Raw genomic sequence first — 18,852 nt, 5'->3', positions numbered from 1 at the left:
AACTAATCAGAGCATGGCGTCTCCCGCCACAGCGATTGGCTTCAGTAGACACATGACATCCTATCAGAAATAATGAGATAGAAATACAGGATTTCCATGAGAGAGGTAGAGAGAGGAAGAGAGAGGGAGGAAGAGAGGGAGAGAGAGGAAGTTCCTCCCTTTGTGCAAGGAGGGTAGAATCCAGAGGCCACTGAAGGCAAACAGTAGAGAAGAGCACAGCCCAGAGATGCAGGAAACCCAAGGCCTGCTGATGTCCTTTGAGTCCATACGCCCAGCAAGCCATACACATGGCTGGGACCCCAGCCCTGGAGGCTAAAAGGAGAGAGGAAGAAGCTACCAAGTAAGCAGTAAAAGGGCTAGAAGCCATCAGAAGGGTAGGGAGGACCTGGACACTTCATTCTTGCAAGACAATAAATTACATGTTGTATTCAAGCCAATCTGAGCTTGATTTTCTGTCACTTATTATCAAGACATCACTGAATCATCACTTCTCCTGGTCAAGAGGTGGGAAGGAGATGTCAAAAAGCACCAGAGGGTGGGGGTGGGGGTGGGGGGTTCCTTCTACTTGTAGAGAGACCAGGAAAGTTGTGGGGTTGGGATTGGCCTTGGAAGCTGGGTAGGGTGGGGATGGCTGTAGACACTGCTGGGAAATATGCAAAGGCCCAGGGGTATAAGGATTAGACCTTGTATGTTTTTCCTTTTGAGCAGTGGATTCCTCCTTCACACAGTCCTCAGGGCCTCTCTTGAGTATATCTTCTTCAAGTTAAGCTCTTCCTAGAGTCACACAGCTCTTGTCATGTGACAATGACAATATCCGCCAAGAGAAAGCCTGGTGGGCTGGTGGGGAGCCCACCTTCCTCACTTTTCCCTCTCCATTTTTACTGATGCAGATTCTATGTTTGGATGGCATGTTACATATCTGGCTCATATGACTTAGTCTCAGCTGAGGTCTGTTGCCAAGCCCCTTTCCCCTCAAGTGGAACATGCGTGGGGTGTTTGGGAACCCAGAGCAATGATGCCCAGCCCTCTGTCACAGCTCACCTGGCTGCTCCCTCTTTCCTGTCTGGTTCATCCCCCATTTTGAAATTTAAATAAGTAAGTGAATATATTAATATTATCCCTCCCAATTTTGATGTATCTGCAAATTAATAACCAGTAGACTCTACTAAGACCCTGAGGACAGTAACACAAGACCATCGCAGGCAAATTCTATAAAAGAAATGTATGTGTGATTTTGCTGCAAGGACAAGGGCTTGGCCAAGAAGATTAGAGACTTTGGTGGGAACTCAACAAATTAGTAAATTATTGTTTTAGGAGAATCCTTAGATTAGAACTATATTCCAATGTATACACTTGACTGTTCATCTTTGTATCCCCCAGAGCCTAGTGAAGAACACTCAATGAAAGATGGATGGAGGGGTGCCTGGGTGGCTCAGTGGGTTAAAGCCTCTGCCTTCGGCTCGGGTCATGATCCCAGGGTCCTGGGATCGAGCCCCGCATCGGGCTCTCTGCTTGGCGGGGATCCTGCTTCCTCCCCTCTCTGCCTGCCTCTCTGCCTACTTGTGATCTCTGTCTGTCAAATAAATAAATAAAATCTTTAAAAAAATTAAAAAATTAAAAAATTAAATCTTAAAAAAAAAAAAAAAAAGATGGCTGGAGAGGCTCCCGGGTGGCTCAGTGGGTTAAGCCTCTGCCTTCAGCTCAGGTCATGATCCCGGGGTCCTGGGATCGAGCCCCATATCAGGCTCTCAGCTCAGCAGGGATCCTGCTTCCTCTCTCTCTCTCTGCCTGCCTCTCCGCCTACTTGTGATCTCTGTCAAATAAATAAATAAAATCCTTAAAAAAAAAAAAAAAGAAAGATGGATCGATGGATGGATCGATGGATGGATGTGTATTTGGGTGGATGGATATACAGCTAGATAGGTGGTTAGATGGGTAGATGGGTGGGTGGATGGATAGGTGGGTGGATGGATGGGTGGATGGGTAGATAGATGGTAGGATACCATTTACCTCAATCTTAGTGGTAGATGCTAAAACACTTCTCAAAGTCCCAGTATCCGTGTTTCTAATAGTTCCCCCTTTTCCCATAATTGCTTCTTCAGTGACTCCACCACGGTTTCTACCCCATCAGGTTTCCACCCCTACCTCCTCAGGGTAATTGCCAAACTCAGCCTGCAAGGCAAGGACCGCCAGCTGCAGCAGGGTCTCATCATTGCTGTAGAGCTTCTCCTCCAGGATGTCTTTCCGAAGCTGCAGATAAAATTGATGTCTTGTCTGGCTGTGCCTGGGAAAGAGATGCAGGAATAAGGGCCACTGAAATGCTGAGGGGGGAAAGAGAACACTAAAACCAGAGGGTTTTCTCAGTCTGGGAAGCAGGGAAAGGACAAGAGATGGGATACAAGCCAACAGAACCTAGAGGGCAATGTCAGTAAGATAAGTGTGGTCTCCTTTATCCGCATCATGCCCCCTGCCACGAGTTGAGGACCACTATGTGACAGGCACTTGACACAATGCCCACAGAGACGTTAGTTGCTATGGTTCAAGTGAGAAAACTGATATTCAGGTGATATTTTTTGTAAGCAAAGGACCAAAGAGGCAATGACCCAACTCCATAGTCATACATTACCCTTTCCTCCAACCCTGATCCCTGGGCTGCTGAGGGAGGGTCATGTTGGGGACAAGGGAGAACTTTGACTTTGAGTGGACCATGTTTGAAACAAAGGGGCAAGTGCTCATTTTGACCAGGGCCCAAACACTGACTTCCCCCTCTTCTGTCATACTGGAATCTAATCAACAAGATCAATCACAATGACTCTTGTTATTTACATGCAATTTACAACTCTCCAAGCACTTGCTATCCATTATCTCTAACTCTGACATCAGCCAGCACAGACCCAGGTCCCTGAAGGAACAAATGAAGAATTTTGGAGCACTCACTGGAGTTGCACACAGCAACTGACAAAGAACTTTATCCTCAGAAAGAGAGTGAAGGTATTCGAGAAGGTTTTCTTCTGGGGCTGCTCACTCCAGCCTTCAGGGGCTATTTTGCACAACCTGGTTTCATTGTCCAAGAAAAAGAACTCTTTCCCTGAAATAAAGGTCAAGAGGTAAAAACAGTCAGGCAGGTACCACCCCTTTGGACCTTCAGCTTTGAGCTCTGCCCGGAAGGGTCAGACAGGAGACACCTGAGGGCAGGAGAGAGCAGGACACCTGTCCTGGTCACCTGTCACCACAGGACCCTTGCTGAGTCTATGAGGGGCCAGGAGTCAGAAACAAAAAGGAGAGAGTCAAGGAAGAGGAACTCAACTCCACGAGCAGAAATATGATTATTTATCTCAGAGAAGATATCACTTGAAAGCTGCCTTCCAGCTACCGCCTGTGCAGATAAAATAAAAAACAAAGGAATGAGTATTTATTCTATTCCTGCCATGGGCCAGGCCCTCTGTCTCAACTGGACCAACACCAAGCTCCCCCAGCCATGGACATGATTAGACTGAATGTATGTATCTCCCCAAAGTTCTTACCCCCAGTGTAACGGGGGTAAGGTAGAGCTTCTGGAAGGTAATTAGGTTTATCTTGGAATTAGTGTAGTAAAAGGAAGAGACCAGGGCTCACTCTCTTTTCCATGTAAAAGGACACCATGAGAAGGTGGGCCATCTGGAAGCCAGGAGCAGAACCCCAAATCTGGCCATGCTCCAACTCCAACCTTTGACTTTCCAGTCTCCAGAACTGTGAGATATAAAGACCTGTTGTTTAAGCCACCTAGTCTATGGTATTTCATTCAGCAGCCCCAGCAAACTAAGACAGGGCATGAGTGGAGTCATCTTTACCTTCTGACCTGAAAGTGGCCAGCTTGGAAACTCCAATCCATGTTCAGGCCTTGAGCTCCTACTGAGTCTGTCCTCCAGTGCCTCCCGAGCTCCTCCCATCGGGGATGGGAGAATAGAAGAACATGAAGATGAGGACTCCTAAGCAAGATAGGCTGGCAGAGCCAGAGTTGAACCTGAAAGCCCAAATGATCCCCACCCCGCCTCCTTCCCCTTATCCCACACAGTAGTTAAAGAGCTTCGACAACAGCAAATGTATATTTGCGTAGACGCAAATAGGAGCCCCTTAATGGAAGAGCAGCGATGGGAAGAAGGGAAGAAGGCTTTCCTTCAGGATCTTCATAATGGACTCTTAACTTGGGCTCCTGGGTGGGGTGGTGACTTCCCATCAGTCTTGTATGATTGTTTGGAAATTTAAAAAAATTTTTTTATTGTGGCCAAATACACACGATAACAAATTTACCATCTTAGCCCTAGTTAAATGTACAGCTCAGTACTATTAAGTATATCCACGGTTCTGGGAAGCCGTCACCACCTTCCAGCATGCTTCATCCTGTGGAATTGCAACTCTAAACCCATCAAACCATATCTCCCGGTCCCCACCGCTCAGCCCCTGGCAACCACCATTCTACTTTTTGTTCCTACGATTTTGACTATCCTTGGTACTCACACAGGTGGAGTCATGCAATATTTGTCTCTTTGCAACTGCTTTATTTCACTTAGCCCAACATCCTCCAGGTTCACCCATATTGTTGCATATGCCGGAATGTCCTTCCTTTTCAAGGTGAAATAGCATTCCATTATATGTAGAGACCACAGTTGGCTCGCACATTCATCTGTCAAAGGACACATGGGTGGCTCCCACATTTTAGCTGCTGTGAACAATGTTCCTACAAACATGGGTGTAAAAATCTCTCTTGAAGACCCTGCTTTCGACTATCCGGGGCATGTGTGCAAAAGTGGAATTGTCGGGTCACGTGGTAAATCGATTTTTAATTTTTTGAGGAACCACCATACAGTTTTGCACAGTGGCTGCACCACATCATATTCCCACCTACGTGGAAATGCTTTCAATGTTCACTTGTCTGACACCAGAGCTTTGGGACGGACCAGCCACACCCAGCCCCTCACGGAAACCTGCACTATCTTTCACACACAATTTCATTATCATCTTCTTTGCTTCCTTGACACTTTGCAATGAGTCCTTGAAGCCTTCCCCATGCTAACGGATGTCTAGATGTGCAAGGTGATGCGTCCCAGCCTCAAGCAATTTTTTTCAGTATCTGGGTCACCTGAGGCAGCAGGTCCACTGTGGGCTGCCCAGGAGCCACTCACCTTTCATGTAAGCCAAGCCAAAGTAGGTGAGCTCCCCAAGGTGGACAAAGGACATGACAGCGCTGAAGACGGCTCCCGCTGTTGACATAATGTCACATTTCACCTCCAGACGCTGCCCACTCAACAGCACCACGCAGAGGTCCCTGAGAGCCAAATAGGATTTCCCTTTTTTGGTCTGAAAACAATAGATAGTGTCAACTGTAGCAATAAGTACATGACACGGAGTCTTTGCTGTGGCTGGCTACTGTGCTAAGCACTTGGCATGCATTGTCTCACATCGTGACAAATAGCCCTAAGAAATAAGAAGTTAGGGTTCCTACCCAGCAGAGGAGAGATGAGTTTCAGAGACAGTAAGGGACCTGCTTAGTAGGAAGGGATGGTAAGAACAGCAAGGGATGGTGCCAGAGTTAGTAAGAGCCAAAACTGGACTCAAATCCACACTCTGCCAGGCTCCTCAGGGGCCATGAAGGCTGGGAGGCCAGTCTACATGCCTCTGCTTGCCTGAAATCCCAGCCGCCCCCTGGGCTCCACTTCCTGGGAGGACTTAGGCTGCTCAGGGCCCTCCTGCATGGATCAGATGTTGCAGGGGTGTTGATCACCCTGAATCTGTTCCTCCAAGGATAGCCCAGAAGGAAGAAGAGGGGTGGGCACAGATTGCTGAAGAGGTTAAAGACTAAGAGGATTGCTCCGAATCCAGACATCAGTCACCAAAATCACATCCAAAGATGAGCAGTCATCCGCTGTCTCGCTTCACCCTGTTCCAATTAACTCCAGATTCATCTGCCACCACAGCCCCATGCTGACCGCAGTCACCATCGCTCAGGCCCCCAGAATGCCCCATTATTCCACCATCATAGCCCACAGCCCAGCCAGAAGCCTGGCCCAGATCTCCCCCAACAAAGCCCTCATTAGAGGACAGTCAAGGATGGACACTGGCATGCGTGACTTTATGGCGACACCTTATCCCTTGTGGTACCCAGGGGCAGGCCCCACACTCCAGGGTCCAGTACGGACCTGACGACCCTATGGGAGATTGTTCCCATATGACCCGGGGCAGGGCTGATCACACTCCAAGGCTCCCCAGTGCATCAGCTGAGAGAGATGTGGGGGCCACCCCATGCGCTCGAAGGGCCCTCTGTTTGGGTTTAATGCTCTACAAGTGCTCTCTTGAAATTCTTAATAGTTGTGTCCTTGAACATGTGTTTTTCTAAGTGAGGTCCAATGGGGCAATGGAGCTACACATGAGGCTTCCATGGCCCCACTTGCCAGAATGGTTCTAGTAGCTAAATGGTGCTCCAGCCCACCTCAACCTGGCCCTCCCACTCCCCCTTTCTACTGTCCACCCAGGGCAGCCTATCACTCCCTTCCTCTGCAGAGGGCTGGCTCAGGAAGGGTCCTAGGAAAGAACACATGCCCCCAAGACATCTCAGAGTAGGGCGTGGCAGTGACTGTCCCCACTCTGGGCTGTGATCACCAAAGCTCTTTCAGTGGGTCTTAGCAGGACCAAGCCTCTCACCCACCCCCAATCCAGGCACCGAGTGCCTCTCCATACAGAGGCTGAATCTCTTGGGGGTCCACGGTCTTCCCAGGACTGGGAAAGCAGGGCTAAGGGAAGGGAGACTGACTTTTCCACCTGACACTAGACAAATGCAGATATGCTAAGATGAAAGCTGCACGTGGAAAGGACCCTCTTGTGTTCACATTAACAATCTGGGGTCTGGAGTAGTGCCTGGCACATGCTAGATGCTTCAACAATATTTGCTGACCCATTAAGGTAACAAAGTTGAGCTGAGTCTGGAAAGACAAGCAAGGCTGAGCCAGAAGTAGCAGAGGGCTCCTTTTCAAGGAGAAGAGGGAGTGCTGAAGGACAGGAAGCAGGAGTGTGACTTAGCCCAGAGCTCCGGCAGGAGTCTGGAGGAGAGAGCGAGCACCCCAGCCTGAAACTGCAGTTAGAAGTCAGTCAACCTCCAGGACTGCCCAGCAGGGTGGTTCCCTCACCACCCCCCACCCCTGCCCATTTATCCCAGAAATTACCACAATTGAGCCGGGTAGATGCAAAGTCACCGGGGCCTCTCCAGCCAGCAAGATGAACTCGGGCCTAGAGAACTGGGAAAAACTCTCAAGAGTCACTCATGGTACAGAAGAGAAGTCACATCCCAGGGGGTCTGGCCCCCCAGCTCTTGGACTGGGCTGTCCCAATGCACTCACCTCCCTTCACCCTCTACCAGCACTCCCTTCCTGGAAGCCAGCAGGAAACAGTCTTCAGGGAAACGGGGCTTAATGGGCCGGGGTGGGGGGGGTGGGGGGGGAGGCTCAACAGGGCTCAACTCAGTGAAGCTGTGCATCTCAAAGCAGACGTCTTAACAGTGGGTACAGTGCTCTTGGTGCTGTCCTAGCTCCTAAGCTGGGTGTCTGCTTCATTGTGTGTTTCATAATTCACGCATCATTACATAATCTTTTGTATGCATCAAAATTATAAAACACGTTATATAATACAAATATATATTATATGCTAGAGATTTTCTAAAGCAAAAATACCTCTAGATTTCGATTGGATGAATGTTTTTCTAGCTCTGTATGTTGAATCGATAACGTGCACGGGCAGCTCTTTCCAATTTCACATTGTTTGTATCACGCTTGTGATGGGGAGATACTTTCATACCTATCATTAGTTACACATCCTGTGGGGTGCATAATCTCAACCCATTTGTCAGAAAATTGGGGCTCCAAGAGGTTAAGAAGCTCACCCAAATCTAAGAGTGATAGGATTGTGTACGCCTACTAATGTGCCCCCCAAGGAAACCAACCAGACTCCTGCTCAAAAGGCCAAAAGGCCAGTTAGTAAATGACATGTGTCCTTAGAGAGTCTCGTAGAAGTGTCCTTAGTGAGTGATCATGGCAAAAAGCCAAAGAAGAGGAAGGCGTCCCGGACCCTGTCTACCTTAGAACGTGGGAGAGTGGTCTCTGAGGGCAGCAGGAGCATGGGGAGTGTGGGAGCCCAGAGCCGCAAAGGATAGGATGTCCTGAAGCTACTCTAGGCTCAATTCCTCTCAAATTGGCTAAGGAGCTTTAAGCAAATCTCTCGGCAACAGATAGGCCAACAAGCGAAGGCTTTCTGGGGGCATCTGGGTCTGATGTTCCCAAAGGGCTGCAGGTGCCCAGGCCAAACACCTGGCAAAGGCAGCCTCCTCAGTGAACAGCCAGGCAGTGGCTTGTCTCTGTGATTAAGCCACAGAACTTATGTGGTTATTAAAACAATTTTCAGCTATTGGCAGTGTTGTTCAAGGAAGGGGTGATGCCAGGGCTGAGAATCTCAGCCCGGGGAGCCTGCCCATTTTCAATGATGGTGTCAGCCACACAGCTCTCCACTCAAACCTCTTTGGAGAAGGTCCTTTGGTCCTCTTTTGCTCACCTTTCCTTTTCTTTGCAGAAAAGCCCTTTGAGGAGGAGCTGCTGACTGTGAGGTTTCTGCAGACACTGGGAGCATGGAGCCGGAGCTGAGCCGCTGTTCGTCCTCAAGCTCTGGGGGAGCTTCCAATGGCAAAGCACTGGCCAGCAGTCAAGAAGGGGAAAGATGACACACAATGGAAACAGCCGCCAGCAATGAAAGCCCACGGTGCGCAGGTGCTCTACTGGACAGGGCACGTCCCCTACTTTCCCTTCGCCCCACGCCTGGGGGAGAGTTACCATGTGTACTTTTCCAAGGTGGTCGCTGAGGCTGCAGAGCCACAGGAACAGGGTGGGGTGTGAGGGGCCAGGTCCCAGTCCATTTCTTCCCCACCCCACAACCCTGCTTCAGCTCACTGTGCTCAGGACAGGCAGGTCCTATGATCCCAGCTCCTGAAGAACTTGAAGCTGGTGATGGGGTCACAGGGGATGCTGACCTTCCTACTTAGAATTTTATATAGTGTTTGAAATGTTTTGGTAAAAAAAAAAATACATTGTTTATGGAATCAGGAAAAAAATAAAAGCTCTTTTCATTGGGGAAAAAAAAAAAACAGAGTTTTAAATAGCAGGAAAAAAAATTACTATGAGATGAACCCTACAGCATCCAGTCAAGGCCCCAGCTGTGTATGTGATGTCAAGTATTGCCACAGCCCTTGGCTGATGATAGAAGGACAACAAATCAACATGTAAAGAAATAAATACCCAAACTTCAAAATTCCTAGTGTTCCAGATGCAGGAAGATATGGCCCCATGTGGTTTTGGAGCAGACTTGAGCATCTATGTCAGATTGATTCCAAAACCAGCCACTTTTTCTCCATGACCCATGCCCTGTGCCTCTCTCTCCCTCCATCCCTTCCTTCTCTCTCTCTCTCAACTCTGCCATTATCATAAGGACAATCCCAGGCTAGCCTGCTGGTGGAGAGCCAGGGCTCCCCCAGATAACAGCCAGCAACCCCCCAAGAGTGAAGCTGCCTAGCCAGGCTGCAACTGATCACAGAGCACAAGGGCCTCCAGAAGGGTCCAGAAGAACCTCCCAGCTGAGCACAGCCTGAATTGTCCAGCTCGCATAAGCAAGAGCTAAATAAACCATTACTTTTTTAAAAACATATTTATATATGTTAAAATATATTTTAAAAAAATATTTATATATTTGAAAGAGAGAGAGAGAGAGATGTTGAGAGCATTAGCTGGGGTGGAAGGGAGGGGCAGAGGGCATGAGAGAGAGCCTGACGTGGGACTCAATCCCAGGACCCTGAGATCATGGCCTGAGCCAAACGCAGACACTTCACATACTGAGCCACCCAGGTGCCCTGAAACTATTATTTTTAAACTTTGTGTTTTGTGGTCATTTGTTATGCCGCCTCGTGGAGCAACAGATAATCACAACCTGGAAGCATGTGTTTGTCCCAGAACAGAGCCTGAACTGGATTCCCAGAGGACACAGAATGCCTGACAGCACAGCTGCCATCTGGCCCCTCATCACCTTGGCTGCACATCAGCTTGAATGTGGGGTTTGCTTTTTTTTTTCACCTGCCGATGGAGTAGGGTCAGCTTTTTCTGGAGCAGCAAAAGCTCTCACATTAGTAATCAGCCAAGAAGCAAGATACAGCAGTCCCCACAAGTGGCCCACACACTGTACACCTTGCTACTTACCTACTAGCCGAGAGACTGCAGTGACTGGGGACTGAGGTGCTCGGACCCGGCTCCAGGGAGCTCTGGGTCTCTGTGCTTCTCTCTGAAACTAAGCAAACAGCATGATGGAGGGCACGGGAAGATGCAAAGAGCATGGATCTCTTAAATTGAGCACCCTGGGGTGTGGATATCAGCATCGTGATTTACTAGCTGTGTGACTTTGGCAAAATTACTTACCCTCTCTGAGTCTATTTGCTCATGTGAAAAATGGAAATGACAGTTCCAGAGAATCAGGGGAACTTATTTTTTTGAGAGGGAGAGACAAAACCTAGGGGCAAAGAGCACCTTGTTTTAGGGACAGCAAACAATAACATTATTTTTTTTCATTCTCTCTTTAAGTTCAATTTAGTTAGCATATACTGTATTATTAGTTTCAGAGATAGAGTTTCGTGATTCACTGGTTGCATGTAACACCCAGTGCCCCATCCATCAGGTGCCCTCCTTAATGCCTGTTACCCACTGCCCCTTAGATTCAGTTGAGGAGTAGAGAACAGTAGAAGATTTGAAGATTGTTCAAAAAACAGTTCCTCAAACACGACTAGAGCAACAACTAAAACAACCTTTAAAAGATTGCTTTAATTTGCTCTTATGTCATTTGTTGAAATTTGTTTTATCAAGATGGACAGTTCAAACTCAATTTTAAAAAAGGGTTTATGTTTGATATAAATAATTATCTCCAGATGATGCTTTCCTGAGGACACACCATCTGCTCCTGGAAGAGGGGAGCCTGCCCGGGTGAACGTCTGGCCCACTAGCCACAGGAAACAATAGCATGGGAATGCTTGGGGTGCTGTACCCACCTCTGCAGGGGTGCAGTTGCTCCAGGGCGCCTGCTGCTGGGTTCTCGCAGCTCACCTGATGCAGCCTACTCCTGAGCAGGCAGCTTCGGTCCCGCTGCACAGAGTAGCTTCCTTCCACAGCTCCCCTCTCCACCTGAAGGTCAAGTGCACCACACATCCACAACCCAAAGTCAAGAGGGGACATTTGTATAGACACATACAGACTGGCTGTCAGATTAAGTCAGTTCGGAAATGTCTGCTGTACACAGTGGGAGCCCAACAATACACTTTGGCAACCAGAACAGGCTCCAGACTCCACCACCCACAGGCACCCTAGAGGTAATTCACTCCCCTCCCCACTACCAGTGGGCCCCTCCACAACTGTGCCTTTGCTCATGCATTCCCCCCACTGCCTAGGGTCTCCCTATTAAACGCCTCTGTGCCTCTAAGACCCAGAGTGGTGTTCTCTCTACTTCCAAACCTGTCCACTTCTTCCCTCAAGGCAGAGGGAAGTGTCCCTTTTGTCACCTTCCCTCGTCACCTTACATCTACTTCTACATCATATCACGTTTTCTTGTTTGTCCATCTCCCTGACCTCACCGTGTGATTTGTGCTTCACTGTAGCTCTTCTGACTCTTTGAATAGGAGCAACATGTTCAGATGCCAAGACAGAGGGATCCAAGAAGGAGGACAAGATGGAAGAGACATTTTCTAAATGACTGGGGGCAGCATGCACCCCAGCTGTCCCCTGCTCTCCATCCACATGGCCCCTGCATTACTCTTGGTCTCAGTTCTCCAGCCTGACCCCTGGACAAGTGCACAGCTACCCAACCAGTCTCCAGCCCTGCCCCCCTCTGGTTCCTCTGAGATGCAGACCTCCTTGTATTTATATCCCAGTCTCCTCACTGGCCTCTCTCCCACACTTTCCCTGCCTCACGGGGGCCAACGCTGACACAATTCCTGCTCCAGAAACCACAACCCACCTTCTGTGGGGCCACGCTGAGGCTATCTCCACCTGAGATCACCTCCAGGCTGGGCTTGTCAGCCATCCTGTCCTCCTTCCAGCATTCTCCCTCTCCTAGAGGCACTTCCATAATAAGTAGCAAGCATGGGGGTGCCTGGGAGGCACAATCGGTTAAGCATCTGGCCTTGGTTTCTGCTCAGGTTGTGATCTTAGGGCCGTGAGATCAAACCCTGCATCAGGCTCTGCGTTCAGCATGGGGTCTGCCTGAGATTCTCTCGCCTCTCCCTCTGCCCCTCCCACCCATGCTCTCTCTCTCTTTCTCTAAAATAAATAGATAAATCTTTAAAATAAATAACATGCATAAACATCTCCATTTCTGGCTTCATTTCAAGGGAACCCAACTTAAGCCAAATGCCTACTATGTGTCAGCCTCTTGCTAGATGGTGGGGAATGCATACGACAGCAAGCAACACGGTGTGACACATGCAACACGGGGAATCTTGGCAGACACAGGACAGCAGAGGGAGGGAGGAGCTACGGACTGAGGACACCGTCAGGGAAGGCTTCTTGCAGGAGATCTAGTCAAATTTTGATAGGGGAGCTGACTCATGGGTTATAAACACAATTGCTTTTTTTACATAAAGGGCTCTTTGAAAGATCCCGAGAGTCTCGGCCACATTAGAAATCTGGGCTTGCCCGAAAGTCTTCACCAGTGCTGCCCAACAGAACCACCACAATGAGATTGTTTTGTATCTGCCCTGTCCAGCAGGCTCATCAGCAGCCACATGTGGCAACTGAGCTCTTGAAATGTGGTCGGTGGGATGGAGGCATTGAATATTTTATTTTATTTCATTTCAATGAACTATAATTTAGCTAATTTAAATGTTAACAGCTACCTATAGCTAGTGTTCCCTGGATTGGGAAGCACAGATCTCCACTGACCTCAGAGATGGTGCCCAGAACTAAGCCGGCCAGCCGTTGGACATGGAGATTGGCAGAAGCTGGGTATACAGCCACCTCTTCCCGATGAACCCGACAGGCTTCCAGAACTGACTGCAGGGGCAGGCGCCTGCGAGGCTGGTCTTCACACATAGTCAGCAGAATGGAGTGCAAGGGCTCATGGAGCCGCAGAGGCTGGAGAGGAAAGGGGCTGTGTAAGAAGTCTGGAGAGCTGCTGCCGCTGAGCCCAGCGCCTTCTTGGGTGTGCAGTGGGGACTTCCGGACACGGAGGATCTCATCACCACTAGACAGATGCCTGCCCCTTCTGGAGAGCTTAGGGACAGACACAAGCTCTGTCACTGGGGGCACAAAATGCAGAGCAATTATCTCTGTGCCAGTTGTGTGAAGTCGGCTACTTTCTAGTCTGGAATGTCCTTTGGTGCACAGAGAGCACAGACATGTGCCTGGAATATTTATGAAGAATAGGTGCTTGACAGAATGAATTTCCACCAATGCCAAGCACTCAGCTCAAACCAGGGATCAGCCTTCAACTCACACCCACCTGGGAAACCTGTCAAATTATTTCTCCATTACGTCTCCAATGTAATTACTTCTCAAATTACTTCCTCAATTACTTTCTACCGAATTACTTCTCAGATTATTTAGGTGGGTCTCACTGGGATCCATCCCCTAGAATATGAGCTCTGGGAATGTAAGGACTGTGCTTTTTTCCCCTTTGGAATCTCCAGTGGTCAGCACAAGGTCAAAAATCATTGGAAGAACTTTATGTCACAAGTACCCATCAAGCAAAAGAAAAAACATTTTATTAGGCACTTTCCTCATGCATTTCAGTGACCACCGTTTATATGCAGAAGTCCTCAAAACCAGACTCAACATCAGGCTTTTTCTCACACTCCCCGTACTGCGAGTCATTTTCAGTATAAAGGCTGCACTACCATTTCCAGCCATCCAGCACCAGTTGGGAATCCCCATCTCCAAGTGTAAGAGAGATACTGTGTCCTGGGCTGGCAGCCAATCCGAGCACCTCGGATGGGCCCAGAGCCCCAGGCTACTGGAACTACAAAGTGGCAGACACTCCCTGCTTTCAAGGACTTCACAGTCTGATGAGAAAGATGGTCAACTCAAGGGCCAAGGACTTTGGTCTTGGAAAGTACAAGATACGGTAATAACACAGCGGAAAAGATCTAAACCAGCCTGGGAAGGGAGTCTGGAGCTGGAAGAAAGAACTTGAACTAAACCTCAGAAAGCACACTGGGGTTAACCAGGAGAAAAGTGGGGGAGTGAACCATGATAGAGGGAGCAGTATACTCTAAGGGGGGCATGTCTGAGAAGAAGGAGGCTATAGACAGGACAGAGCCCAGGGAAACAAAGGGATAATGCAGGGCCCCTTGTTCAAAACTTTTCAGGGTTTTAAGCCGGTGACATCAGAGCATTAAATCAAGTATGAGCCCTTGTAAGTGCAGGGCAATCTACAATTACACGTGCCACACACCCAGGAAGCCAGCCCGGATGACAGCAGAGCTCTAGAGAAGAACCTGATCCACAGGTAAGAACCCCAATTGGGGCTCCAGGTACGCCCTGCTGAGAAGTAGAACCTAATACCATGGGTAGTAGGAAGCTAAGAGAGATTTCCCATGAAGAGGGACGAGAACAAAAAACACCAGGAAACATTGGGATGTTGAATTAGAGAGGACAAAGGTGAGAGGAAAGAAGGAAGAGAGGGAGGGAGACAGGACAGGATTCTCTAGCTCACTGGTCTCTTAGGAATTCTTATAGTGTCAGATGAGAATTTGCACACACACATACATTCTGTAGTCAAAAATTTTATACAGTACTGTGATAGAGTTTAAAATTTCCTTTGCTTTAGGCTTTCTCAGAGTCTTTAATAAATTACTCTGCCAAATCTCTGAGAGGAAGCTATCGTAGCCAGCATTCTCCCAAATTCGTTGAGCACAGAACCGTTTCTCAGGGAAGCATTTCACCTCAGGAAGGGCTGCTTTCTACATCGGTATCTTCATTATCTGTAAAACCCTCTAGACTTGCAACTTCCTCTGAGCTTGTAAGTCTCGCCAGTTCTAGATCGTGGCTGGTTGCATTGCCATGCTGAGCAGCATTCTGAGGTGCTTTCTGAGCTCAGCAGGAGGCCCTCTGTGATGGGCCGGCAGTGCTTTCCTAGAACCTAGGAGGACAGAGTGGTGGCACGTGGCTCAAGAGATGCGATCCCCGTCCTGAAGAAAACCGCTAACGAAATCCAAAGAATGACCTGGCAAGACTTGGCATTTCTCGTTTACAGACCTGATCTTGTGGGACGTGAAAGCCTGCTGACCAGTAGAGGGTCATGCCCAAAGAATACACGTGCATCTGCCCAAGACAAAAAAACACCAGGTTAGATTGCCATCACCTCCATTATTTCGTGGTCCTGCAAACAAAGCACCATTCCACTTGCATGCACGGCTGACTAGCCCCACAAGCATCTGCGACTCCCATGAACTTTCCTGTCTCCCTCCTACTCTTGTGGTCTAAAGCCCCAGGGACCATAACACCATGCTTTGGCAAACGATGCAGGAGAAGTCTGTTAAGGGGCGTTTGAGAGCACCTTTGCTTTACTGACAATAAGAACGCAGGTAGCTCGCCCCATCTTTCCTCCTTTTTGCCTTGCCCACTGATGGGATACGTGGAATCACCAAGTATCCTGGTTCCTGAGACAACAGGTGTGAGAGCAAAACGCCAGCAGCTGAGAAGGGTGGGATGGAAAGACACAGCCAGAATCCTTGATGACGTTTACTGAGCTGGTGGCCAATCCTCAGACTTCCTGTGAAGCAAATCCTAACTGTATCTGTGGTTTCAGCCTCTGTATTTTAGGCTTTCTGGTCCGTGTGGCCAAAGCCCTCTGTTGGTGACACCCAATGGGGAGGCCTGATTTAAAAGCACCATGTGCTGTCAGAGAATGACATGGTGAAATGGAAGGCAGTATCTGATTTCTCCGAGCCTCACTTGCCTCATCTTTACCGTGGGGGTTCTGCCTGACTACTCATGAGCATTGAGTAAAAAACACCTGGAAATGGTAATGATAATTATTGTTACGATTACCAGATGCAGAGCAGTTACATGGCAAGCTGGTCTCTAAGACTCTTACTTATATTAACTCATTTCATCCTCACCCCTGTCCTGGGAGGTCAGTATTTTACTTGTCTCCATTTTACAGAAGAGACAAACCAAAGGCAAATTAGAGAACTTTCACAAAGAAGACCTAAAGCCTAAACTTGAACCAGAGCCCCTGCCCGGGGCCTTGGCTATGTTGCCTCTAGTTCATACTAAGTTCTCAATAAATGTTTATTTATTATTGTGGTGGGACTTCTGCTGTAACTGATATCAGAAAGTCAGATCCCACGACTCCGGCTGTGGCATCTCAGCTGAGGCCAGAGAGGAGGGGGCACCACCAGAGATACCCAAACAGAGGGACTGAGACCTACCCACATCTGTGTCTAACACAGGAGTCCGGGGATTCAGCCCTGGGATTCTGTCAGTGTAGGAAAGGGTGTTGGGGCCTGGAGGGCTGGGAGACTGCCTGTGCGGGGACAGTCAGGGCCATCGCAATGGGGGATGTGCTGCTTTCACTGTTGGGATCTGACTTGGAGATGTGAGGCCACCGAGGCCCTGTTCTCCAAACCCAAAAGAAAAGCAGGTCCAGTTCCAGGTGCCTCCTGAGAGGGACGGGACCTCCGTGCTGTACTCTTCCCAGGAAAGGACTGGAAGAAACAGAACTCACTGAGGAAGTGCCTGCTGTGCCCTGAGTGTTGTGTGCCTGCCTTACATCGCTCTCTCCCTAGAATTTCTTCTTTTTAAAATTGAAAATAATGGGGGCCACCTGGGTGGCTCAGTTGGTTAAGCGACTGCCTTTGGCTCAGGTCATGATCCCAGAGTCCGGGGATCGAGTCCCACATCGGGCTCCCAGCTCCATGGGGAGTCTGCTTCTCCCTCTGACCTTCTCCCCTCTCATTCTCTCTCTCACTCTCTCTCTCTCTCTCTCAAATAAATAAATAAAATCTTTTTAAAAAATAAATAAAATTGAAAATAACGTTTACTAGACTTGGTGCTATTCAGAAGCAAAACACATCCATGGAAAAACTGAAATCATCACTGATCATGCTATCCAGAAATGATCACTGCAGACACCTTGGTATATATATTTTTAGAACTCACCCTCTCTCATCTCTGTCTCTATCTCCATGTGTGTGCTTGTGTGTGTGTGTGCGTGTGTGTGTGTGTATTCAATGAGCATCACATTGTACATGCATATATTTAAGTTCTTTTCAAGCCATTCTATAAGCCCCTACAGCCTCACCTTAATGCTCTCTTACTTACTGGACATGGAGTTTGCTTCTAATTTACCACTAATGTCAACAATACAACAGTAGACATTGCTGCAGCGAACTCACTCTTCACTCATGCCTTAGGACAAATTCCTAGTTGAGGACATTTTAGGGTTTTGTCACATGCTGTCAAGGGTACCAATGTCCCAGACCATTTACCTACAATTTTTCTAATGCTTTTTTTTTTAATATTTATAGTAAGCTGATGGATTTGGTCAAATGAATGAACCCCATTTTACAGATGCAGAAACTGGAGCTCAGAGAGAAGTTGACCTGTCATCATCTAAGAGCTGATACATTGCTGGCCAAAAAAAAAAAAAGAGAGAGAGAGAGAGAGAGAAAGAAAGACAGACAGACAGACAGACCTGGGAATAAAATTCTTTCAACCTATTCTGTCTCAGTGTTTCTTGGGGCTAAGCCAAGAGCTGGGAACACCACCCCCAGGACAGGTCCAATGTCCTAGAATGAGGCCTTTCTCCCGGACAGGCCCAGAGGTGTTGCAGAGCTGCTAAACACCTTACCTGAGATGCATCAGACGGCTCTTCGTCACTCTGTCCCTGTAGCAGTTCAGGGGCCTTGAAAGGAGCAGCCGCTATGTGAAAAATATGGTCCTGGAAAGAAAGACTTCCGGCTGCAGACAGCAGGGCTGACCAGGGACAGACCACATAGTCCGAAGAATCTGAAACCAAGGCCGTGATGGGAGTATAGAGATGGGACCACTGTCCGGAGGGGCAGTTTTGAGACTGTGACCAGCGGGTGCCCCTGGGATGGACTAAGAGCAAGACCCAAGGAAACATAAAGTGGAATAAATTCAACCCTCCCCCAGTTTCACACCCCCCCTCCTCCGCCCTGGCCAGGGAACAAGGAGTGAGGAATCACAGGGAAAATGAAACTGAAGGTTACAGGTGCACAGCCTCCTAATCTCCCACACTGGGACTTGCTACTCGTGAGATCTCGCGCCTGGGGCGCCTCCACTGAGGTCCTGCGGCCCCCAGGCACGTGTGACTTCAGAGCTGATATCTGAGTGTGGGTACTTGGTGTTTGTTCCAGTGACCCACGAAATGTCTAGCCGCTCCAAACTCATCTCTCCATACCTGCTCTCTCCAGCATCTGTCCTTTACAGCGAGTGCGACCTGCAGCTTTCTCAGTAGAGGGCGCTGGAGAGTCACTGCGGGAGGCGGGGACCTCCTGCTGTTCCCGGGGCGCGGAGCGCGCGCGAGGACGCCCCAGTGACGCGCTGCACCGAGACACCACGCGCAGGAGCCTCGGCCTGGCGGCCACCTCCCGGCCCAGCCTGGCCAAGTGATCCTTTGGTCTCCACACATCCCGCGGGCTCCAGACCATGTGCACGCACGGACTCCCGAAGGTGTGGCTCCCCGGTACCCGCGTCCACCCAGGGGGTCACCCGGCCCGTGTGGGCGATTCCTGTGCCTCGGTTGTCCAGTAACTGCTGGCCACTTCTAGCCGGGCAGAGC

General features: G+C 49.0%; 1 protein-coding gene across 1 annotated transcript in view; it reads right to left on the bottom strand.

Annotated features, from left to right (window-relative positions):
- FRMPD2 (FERM and PDZ domain containing 2) overlaps positions 1 to 18,852 on the bottom strand; it is a gene marked incomplete at both ends in the record, with an annotated part of 86,029 nt that overhangs the window by 66,474 nt on the left and 703 nt on the right. The window contains 10 exons of the mRNA XM_080822929.1: positions 2,146 to 2,284; positions 2,938 to 3,088; positions 5,163 to 5,337; positions 7,197 to 7,268; positions 8,575 to 8,710; positions 10,263 to 10,350; positions 11,102 to 11,234; positions 12,987 to 13,178; positions 15,300 to 15,365; positions 17,899 to 18,056. Of these exons, the coding sequence (XP_080679055.1) occupies positions 2,146 to 2,284; positions 2,938 to 3,088; positions 5,163 to 5,337; positions 7,197 to 7,268; positions 8,575 to 8,710; positions 10,263 to 10,350; positions 11,102 to 11,234; positions 12,987 to 13,178; positions 15,300 to 15,365; positions 17,899 to 18,056 (1,310 nt within the window). The remainder of the gene's footprint in view (positions 1 to 2,145; positions 2,285 to 2,937; positions 3,089 to 5,162; positions 5,338 to 7,196; positions 7,269 to 8,574; positions 8,711 to 10,262; positions 10,351 to 11,101; positions 11,235 to 12,986; positions 13,179 to 15,299; positions 15,366 to 17,898; positions 18,057 to 18,852) is intronic.

This window comes from Martes martes (assembly GCF_963455335.1).
Source record: "Martes martes genome assembly, chromosome: 14".
Taxonomy (NCBI): domain Eukaryota; kingdom Metazoa; phylum Chordata; class Mammalia; order Carnivora; family Mustelidae; genus Martes; species Martes martes.
This window is presented reverse-complemented; position numbering and strand designations above follow the sequence as displayed.